Source organism: Lipotes vexillifer, unplaced genomic scaffold (assembly GCF_000442215.2).
Source record: "Lipotes vexillifer unplaced genomic scaffold, Lipotes_vexillifer_v1.1 scaffold1235, whole genome shotgun sequence".
Taxonomy (NCBI): domain Eukaryota; kingdom Metazoa; phylum Chordata; class Mammalia; order Artiodactyla; family Lipotidae; genus Lipotes; species Lipotes vexillifer.
Genome location: NW_006775530.1, coordinates 1369857 through 1379405, shown reverse-complemented (window position 1 = coordinate 1379405; position 9549 = coordinate 1369857). Strand labels below are relative to the sequence as shown.

Below are 9549 nucleotides of genomic sequence, written 5' to 3'. Positions count from 1 at the left end.
CCAAAAAAAAAAAAAAAAAAAACAACAAAAACCAGAACAAAAAACACAACTTGGTGCCAAGAGTAGGGGTGGAGTGTGGGGTGCACGGTGAGTGTCAGTGACTCAAAGGATGAAGGGGAGCAAGGTTACTGGGGAAATTTTGTCAGTTTCTGGCACAGTCCTTAAAACCGATATCACCTGAGCCTACCTGTAGACTGAGCCCTAGGGCTGACACAGGTGCTGTTATGGTTTCTAAAAGTTAGTGACGGGCAAGTCAGAAAACCTCAAAGATAGTGTTGTTGTTGCTTTTTTTTATCATTAGGAGCTATGACACGTGGTTCAGGTCGTGAAGGTCCTTGCAGTCAGAAGAGGAGGCTGTTAATTGAGTCTTGAGAAAGGTTTAGTGGAAGACGGGATAGTTGGGCCACAGCGACTGGGGGAATCCTCATAGACAGAGGGCCATTTGTGGTGGTTCCCACACTAGCAAAGGCATAGAGAGAGGAAGGCTTGACGGACTGTGTAGGGCAGAGAGGCCTCCCTTAGAGGGGAGCAATGGGACGACCTGGGGGCTTTCAGTTTAGATTCAGCAGTGTTACTGATCCTGCTGCTTCGACAGGTTGAAGAAGGGATTACCTGTTGGCCTTCGGGAAATGTTTGCAGTGTATCCCCTTAGCTCCTGCCCTCTGCTGCATCCTCTCAAAATTGAAAAGGAAGGAGAGAGTTGTTTAAAATTCAGTGAACTTTCTGGACCTTTCTTCCTCCAGGATTCACGTGGCTTTATTGCCACCACGCAGTTATACTTAAAATATTGACTTTTTTTATAGTAGCTTTATCTAACTTTGCTATGGGTGTATTTCATTAGACACAGGGGCTGAGAACAACATTTCGGAATGTTCAAATGTGCAACATTTACAGCAGAAGCAATGCCAGGGTGCAGATTTCCAATGTCTTGTTCCTTATGGGCAGACGTCGAAATTAAGAGTCTAAAGAATGTTCTATAGAGACAAGAGGATACGAAGGTTTTTGTGTAGTCAACCAATATTTGGTTACTTACTTTGTGCAGCATTTGCCTCTGACACCGGGGCTTGGGGGGTTTCAGGATAGCTAAGTTGGGTGGTACTTCCTGAAGTGCTAACAGTATGCCATGTTTTGGTTACTTTCCCTTACATAACATTTAAGTAATGTCTGATAAGAAGCATCCTTTTGGAAACGATAGCCCTCCTCTGGCTCTTCAGCTCTAAGCTCCACAGGGATGGGGGCTGTTTGCAGCTTCCATTGTTTCAGTGCTGTGTCCTCTGGGCCAAGGCAGGCCTGGCCCACCTAGCAAGAACTCACTCAGTATTTCTGTTCTTCAGTCATGGTCCAGGGGGTTATATTGTTTATCTGGATAAGATCTTGGAATCTTTCTGATTTCAGAAACAGGTAGGTTGGGTACTTGTAAGTGTATGCCACCTCCTGTCTCAGTGCAGTGATGCTTCACTAGGTACTTAGGTATAAGGACCTGTAAGTTAGAAAACACACTGAATCATATTTTTTTCTCATTCACAATAAATTATTTAATTTTTTAAAAAATTAAATATTAATCGTATATAGCCTAGACACAGCCCCCAAGATCAGATGAAAACCTTGAAAATAGATTTTAAACCTCGCTTACATGATTCATCCTAAGAGAAGATAAGGGATATACCAAGTGCTGCCTTTTTTTTTTTTTTTTGCTGTTGTTTATTTTTAATTTTAAATTTTTTGGGTGTTTTTTCATGGTGTACCAGGCGACTTTACAGTCTGTGCCCCACCCCCCTCCCCCGTAACTGAATACGAATAATATGCATGTATTAGTCACATTTAGGCTGACCCAGCCCTGCTCACAAACCTTCAATGGCTTCAACTCACTCTGAATCAAAGCCAAAGTCCCTCCAGAGGTCCGCATGTCCTTGCTGCCCCTCTGACCCCCTGTCCCCTTCTATCTCCCCTGATGATCCTGCTACGGCCACGCTGACCCTGTCTTTCCTTAACCACACCAATCTGCTTGGAGTCTTTGCCTGGACCATTTCTGCTGCCTGGAGTACTTTGCTCCAGATTTTGGGAAATGACTGATTGGTTTAAGGTCCAGTTAAAGACCACAATTGAGTTCTCAAGTAATTGTCCACTGTGTAGTGCTGCATATATTAACCTCAGGGATGTGAAGACATGTGAGTCGTCTTATAGCCATCTGTCCGGTCTGCAAGGCAGTGGTGCTCTGTGCCAGCTGCTGCTTACGGCTTTCTTGACCTGTGGCTCTTATCTCTCTCTTCCCCACTCCAGTCCTGATTCTGCTGCTTCTGCTACTTATTCGGAGGAGAAGGGTAGTGAAAGAGCCCTTACTGCCCCCAGAAGACGACACCCGGGACAACATTTATTACTATGATGAAGAAGGAGGTGGAGAAGAAGACCAGGTGGGTGTGTAAATCCCTGGGAGAAGGCTCAATGGCAGTCTCTCTATTTGGAGGAAGCAATGATTAGGGGAAGACAGACATCTGAAACAGCTCTGTCACTTTGCCTATTTTTTTTAAAGACCTTTCATCTACCCAAGAAAATAGATGTCATTAGCCATCATCATCATCATCAACATCATCAGCATCAATACAGCATTGCTAACATTTATTTATTGTTCAGATGAATGAACAGAGGCACAGAGCAGTTAAGCAATTTGCCCAAAGTCACAGAGCTAGGAAGCAGTAAAACCAGGTGGCCTGACTCCCCTCACTCTCCTCACTGCTATTTCGAGGACATGAACTTTATTCAAATTATCTTTGACATAGAGCAACTGATCTGTTTTTTGTTGTTGTTGTTGTTTTTATAAATTTATTTTATTTATTTATTTTTGGCTGCATTGGGTCTTCGTTGCTTTTGTGCAGGCTTTCTCTAGTTGTGGCGAGCGGGGGCTATTCTTCGTCGCGGTGCATGGGCTTCTCATTGTGGTGGCTTCTCTTGTTGCGGAACACAAGGACTGATCTGTTTTATTATTTTGTTTCCTTTGAGTTTGTAGCTGTGCCAAACGGCTTTTTGCTTTTTTGAGATGTTAATTCTTCAGGCCTTCTTTATTTCTCTTGATTTTGGAGATGGTCTTAACTTGCCTTACCCTGTATTATTGAGGTATTGCCACAATAATGCTGTATAACAGGCAATCCCAGAATGTCAGTGGCACACGTCAATAAGCATGTTTTTCTCGTGCGTTTGTGGGTTAGCTGGGACAGTTGCTGGTCTCAGCTAGTGTCTTACTCTTTTTGGGCTGCTGTAACAAAATACCATAGACTGGGTGCTTATAAACAACAGAAATTTATTTCTCACAGTTCTGGAAGCTGGGAAATGTAAGGTCAAGGTGCTGGCAGATTCAGTGTCTAGTGAGGGCCCTCTTCCTGGTTCATAGATGGCCCTTGTCTCACTGTGTCCTCATGTGGTGGAATGGGCAAGGGAGCTCTGGGTGTCTTTTATAAGGGCACTAATCCCATTCCTGAGGGCTCCGTACACTGTCACAACCTAATCACCTGCCAAACGTCCTACCTCCAAATACCATCACATTGTTTCAACATGTGAATTTAGGAGGCACACAAACAATCTATGGCATCTAGGCTCAGAAGAATGTGTGAGTTGGTTGGGGCTAGGCTGATATAGGCTGCATTTGGCTGGATGGCTGTGTGCTGTGAGTTGTGTCCAGGAATGTTCCATATAATTCCTGTCTTCTTTGTCCCAGCAGGTAAGACCAAAGTACAGTTAAAGCCTTTGCCTGTGTCACATGTATTAATGTCCCATTGGTCAAAGCAAGTCAAATGGCATAGCCCTACATTAATGGATTTCTATTCTTTTCACAGAGGATAGGGTGAGAAAGGAGTGAATATTTTCTGAATAATAATCTAATAATCATACCCTATGAAAAGTTAATAAGGCGAAACAGTCTACATCTGTACCCACAAATGTTCCTCACAAGGCTTTTATGCTGTATTTCCTTCCAGTGCTATTTGGAGACTCTTAGGTTGAAAACTACCATTTCAGAAAAGGAAAAAAAAGACCAACTGCCATTTCAGATGACATTGGCACATGCCTGTAGATATCATACAGCTGACTGTTAAGGCCTTAGCCAGTACCGTAATCTGTAAACCAAATATGACCCTGTGTTTATGACTGTTTCTATTTTACTCTTTGTTATGCTTTTACCTTTTTCTCTAAAGGACTATGACCTGAGCCAGCTACACAGGGGCCTGGATGCTCGGCCCGAAGTGACTCGCAATGATGTGGCGCCAACCCTCCTGAGTGTGCCCCAGTATCGACCCCGGCCTGCCAATCCTGATGAAATTGGAAACTTTATTGATGAAGTAAGTAAGCAGAGTCAAAAGCCAAGACACAACAAACTCACCTCTAAACTTGGAAAGGAGCTGTTGTGTCAAAAGTGAGAAAAATTCTTTAGAGTCTTTCCTTTACCATGTTTTCATCCCTGAGCCTTATTTGTTTTTGTTTTTGTTTTTTTCGGTCCGCGGGCCTCTCACTGTTGTGGCCTCTCCCGTTGCGGAGCGCAGGCTCAGCGGCCATGGCTCACGGGCCCAGCCGCTCCGCGGCATGTGGGATCTTCCCGGACCGGGGCACGAACCCGTGTCCCCTGCATCGGCAGGCGGACTCTCAACCACTGCGCCACCAGGGAAGCCCCTGATTATAGCTGTTTCTTAATTACAAAAATAAAATGTTTGCTATTTAAAAAATATAAATTATGAAAATGTATATAACGAAAAAATGTGCAAGTCCTCCCTCAGTTCCCCTGACCATAATCACCAAAGTTAATTTAGCAGTTTGGCATTCATCCTTTCAGATCTTCTCGGGCTGAAATGCAGGCTGTGTAGCCTGGCATGACTGTCCTCATTGTTTTTAGTCTCTGTCCATCCTGATTGGTTGGTGCTCATCTCTCCTGCCTACATATAATTTACCAGTTTCGTTTAGGGGGAAAACATTCTGCATACTTTCTCTTTTCATTAACAATATATCACGTCCATCTTCTGTTCCAGTTTGTATTACATTTACCTTGTTGGTGTTCAGTGCTCCTGGCGTTCTGCAGGATGGTCTCATTGTTGTGCCGTAACACTTGGCTTTACGCACCAAAAGAAGGCATCTTGCCTAAGATGACAGGTGTGCGATTCCTCTCAATGAAAGATCCTATTGTCTTCCTTCTTTAGAACCTGAAGGCAGCTGATAGTGACCCCACCGCCCCACCCTATGACTCTCTGCTGGTGTTTGATTATGAAGGAAGCGGCTCCGAAGCTGCTAGTCTGAGCTCCCTGAATTCCTCGGAGTCAGACCAAGACCAGGATTATGACTACCTGAACGAATGGGGCAGTCGCTTCAAGAAGCTGGCGGACATGTATGGAGGCGGCGAGGATGACTAGGGGACTCAAGACCGATGGGGAGACAGATGGGTCCCTACAGTCATGTGATGGGAAATGGGGGAATAATATTCCTGATGGTTTTCCAGCTTCCTTCACTTGAGATGTGTTTCTGGAGAAGAGACCCGTGATCAGTGATAGGATAGTTATGATTTCCACTTTGTAGATCTAATGTGTGTGTTAGAACGATTTTGACTTATTCCATGAATCTTTTTTCCCCTTCCATCACTCTTTACATGACGGCGATGTCCAAAAGACCCCCAAATTTTAATATTTCAAAAGATTAGCTTCAGCCTTAGAAGGTTCTGCTGGCAACTGGCAGGTTTCCTTACGGGCTTTGCCTCATTTTTAAAAGGAAGGTGAGGGGTCAATTTCCCTCTTGTAGATATAAAGAAATTAATTTGTGTGTTTTCGGTCCTTCCGTCACTGCACTGGTGTGCAGTGTTCCATGCTCTAATATCCATTCTTACTCCCTCTGAATTCTATTACATTTCTCTGATGCAGAAATTATTGGGCTCTTTTAGGGAAAGAGGCTTATGTCTTAGTCTGGCCATATGCTGAGCGGGTATTGTGTACTCCTAAGACCTTTTAACGGTTTTCCTTTTCCATCTCCTGAGTACATAACTTGAAATGGGCATCTATCCAGTTTACTTGTTCTGAGTAAGAATGTTTGTTATGTGAATGTTGTTATGGGGTGCTTTGGTTCTAGACAGGGAGCCTGGGCCAGAAAAGGTGGTGAGTTTTCAGGTGCCACTGAACTTTTAATGTTCATTTATCCCTAAAACAAAAGAGTGATATATTCTGGGACTCAGAATAGTGCCTGAAGTGCTGCAGCCAAAGACAGAAGCTGGCTCATCCCAGCAGAGGGGAAATGTGAAACGTGGCCGTGGAGATGGCAGGGGAGATTGTCACTGAGCCTGGAAACTGAGCCAACTGAGGCTGAAGACTGTTGCGGTGCCTCTACCTCCAGCCCTCAAAATTCTGAAAGAGTAGAGGAATCTCAACACTCGTTTCCTGCCAGGATCCTTGTACCGTGGTTTGTACCCAAAGCACAGAATCCCCGGTGCCTGCTTTTGTTGATCTATAGAAAATGCTGGCTGGTCTGGACACCTTTGCCCCAAATTCCAACTTTGCATGAAAACTTCAGAATGTTTTAAAAATCCAAATTTTTTTTTCCTTAGGAGCAGGAAGAAAACACTCCTTGAAAGGGTATTAGCAAAGGGAGGTGAGGGTAGGGAGAACCTTAATTTGGATCCTTTTTTAGTTGAAATGCAAGCTTTACAAAACCTTTGACAATCATAGACCAGAACTTTATCTAAATTGCTTCCCTATGTATCAGCTGTTTTTGGAAGAAAAACCCATCCCTGCAACCACTTCTTAGAACTGTCTTGATTTTTCAGCAATTTAAACTCTAATGTAGTTCTGTGTAGAGAATGTCACTGTAGTTTTGAGTGTATATGTGTGTGGGTGCTGATAATTTTGTATTTTCTTTGGGAAAAGGAAAACAATTCAAGGTGGAAAAAATTATTCTTAAATATTCATTTTTATAAATTTTATTAAAGAATTTTGTTACACCATTGTCAAACTTGTTTTATTTGATTACACAGTTCCAGGCCAGACAGACAAGTGGTTAGGTGAGCTTATTCAAAACATGGAGAAAGAAGCTTCATATTAAAATAACTTCCCCTGAACTTTGTGTCATTCTGTTGGGGCAGAATAGCGGGGAAACTGCGCACCTAAGGTCACTTTATTTGAAGGCTATCCATCCATGTGGCATGTAGTGAAACCAACGAAATCTCCTTGTCAGGAGGCTACTGTGGGTTGTGCCGAGGGATAGAAAGAAGCAGGGCTTCAAATAACATTGTAGGTCAGCAAAGTTAGTACAGGGCAGTGGTTCTCCACTGGGGAAGATTGTGGCCCCCTCCCCCAGGGGACGCTGGCAATTTCTGGAGATACTTTTGGTTGTCATGACTGGCGAGGTGCTTCGGCTGCTGACCCTAAAGTTCTTGACAAGGTTGGGTCCCTTGGCTAATTTCAAATCAGCTAAACATGTTTTACACCAATACAGACTTCTTTGTGCATCTTGAACAACCCCATATGGTTCATTGCAGAGAAGCAGCGCCCTCTCCCTGTAGCTCTTGAGGGTATTGGTTGTGATGGGTGTTTAATAGCATATTACCAGGGCGTCTCCCAGCTGTACTTCTGTGTTTTAACAAAGCTGCCCAGAGCAAACTGAGGAAGGGGCTACCAGCATTCAATTCCTACAAACTAAGATTCTGTGAGTGTAAATACTGGACTCTTGGGACATAGGGTACTTAAAAGCCCATTTGAATAATTTTTTAGGCCTGGAGAAGCCTGAGAATGCTTCCTCTTTTTTAGACGCAGGACTTAATTACAGCCTTATAGGCCCTAGGCACTCCTCTAACATCCCATTACATGGATTAAAGTGCACCCAGTGTTCCATGTGGGATATATTTTCTTGCTGTAAAAAATTTTATAGGATCTTCATGACATTGCTTTTAAGATTATGCACATCACTTTGTGGTATCTGAGGCTATGGAGCCTGAAAGATAAAATCTGGTGTCATAATGCTTTGGAATAAAGGAGTCTCAGCTCTGGGAACCGTCTTAAACTTGTGGAAATCCCACATCAGTACTGCCCTTAGGCTTGGGCTAGGAAGGCCCCAGCCCGGGGTCCATGCCCTACCTGCCTCCTCCACCATGCCCCTCCCCATGGCCAGGCTTGTTCACTCCAAAACCTCACCCTCCTCCCACACCACCCTCCAGGTTCTGGGACCCTTGAATTTCCTGCCCAGCCACCCTTGAGTCTGCTTCCAGGGCTCTGTGGGCCTCTTCACTTGGTCTGCCCTCTGGAAGGTGCACTATGATCCCTGTGTGTGCGCTCCTAGCCCTAGGGAGGCCAAGTGGTAGTTTCTTGGAGGTGTGTGAACAGAGCTTGGATGTGCACATCCAGGCTGGGGTGTCTGCATGTGTGTCTGCAGGATGGAGACGCTAGTGAGAATAAAAAGGGGTCAGGCCAGAGGTGGGCGGCTGGCTCTTCACGTATAGCCTTGTCCAGTATGGAGCTCTGAGGTGAAGTCTGAGAATTCTCAATTCAAACCTGGTGTATTTTTCAAGGTAGGAGGATAGAAAAGATTTTAATAAAATATTGTCTACTGGCTTGATTTATACTTTGAAATATTTAGACATGGTATGAGGGCCTCCATTTGTATTTTTCACTAATCCCCACAAATATTAGGGGTGGGCCTTTCCCACACGATGCCCTACACCCATTTTGCTAAATGTTTAACACCTTGAAATGACCTCAAAAATTTTTTTCCCCAAAATGAACTCGTGTCCACACATTATTGAAGAAAAACTGTCTATTGACAAAACCTAGGGTGCGATATAATGAAAAGAGTGCTAGGAAATTTTGCAGGTCATTTATTTCCCCTTCAAAAATGTTCCTCTAATTTGTAGATATTTTGGCAGGTTTTGTTTGAGGAAGAGATGGGGAGGAAGATCCAGGTAAAATTTATTAAGCATCTCCTCTGTTGCAGACATTGCTAAATACTTGAGAGCAGTATCACTTTAACTCCCTAAGATAGCCTAGTGAAAATGGTTCTGTTATCTTCTCATTCTAGAGAGTAGGAAATGGCTGATGGACTAGGGCTGGAGCCCAGAGAAATGGGAGTGACCTGGAGGGGGCCTGACTCACTGAGAAGAGTTAAATAAACAATTTCCTCCCCCAGTGGCATGGTCTTTCATATGGAGCGCAGCCCATTTCCCAAGATTTCCAGCAGCTAACTGCTGAAGAGCAGTCATCAGTCATGAACTCAGGTTAGCTCAGGGGATCTCAAGGAGATTCAGGACAGCCTCTTGGGAGCAGTTTCACGAAGTGGGTATTGGAGCTGGTTGTGACAGTGATAGGAGAAATTATTGACTGAGTGAAGGGAGAGGCAGGAGTGCTAAAGTCTTGCTCTCAGAAGCATTGTCCTGGATTTGCAGCATGCCTTTCAGACAACATGACTTTTGAATGTCCCACCAGGATTCAGGTAGGTGAAAACCTGTTTCGATGATATAAATCTCCAACGCATTCTGTTTTACATATTAACTCAATTTTGATGGGGCACGATTTTAATAGACATTGAATTTTCCAGGAATGC

General features: G+C 44.0%; 1 protein-coding gene across 2 annotated transcripts in view; it reads left to right on the top strand.

Annotated features, from left to right (window-relative positions):
* The window catches only part of CDH1 (cadherin 1), a 77970-nt gene extending 72533 nt beyond the window's left edge, over nt 1-5437 (top strand). Inside the window, exons 13-15 of one of the 2 annotated variants that reach the window (XM_007449940.1) lie at nt 2281-2411; nt 4185-4328; nt 5178-5437. In XM_007449940.1, the coding sequence (XP_007450002.1) occupies nt 2281-2411; nt 4185-4328; nt 5178-5387 (485 nt within the window). In that variant the 3' untranslated portion in view covers nt 5388-5437. The remainder of the gene's footprint in view (nt 1-2280; nt 2412-4184; nt 4329-5177) is intronic. The other variant, XM_007449939.1, reaches the window with a different exon arrangement.
* Nucleotides 5438-9549: the final 4112 nt, after the last annotated feature.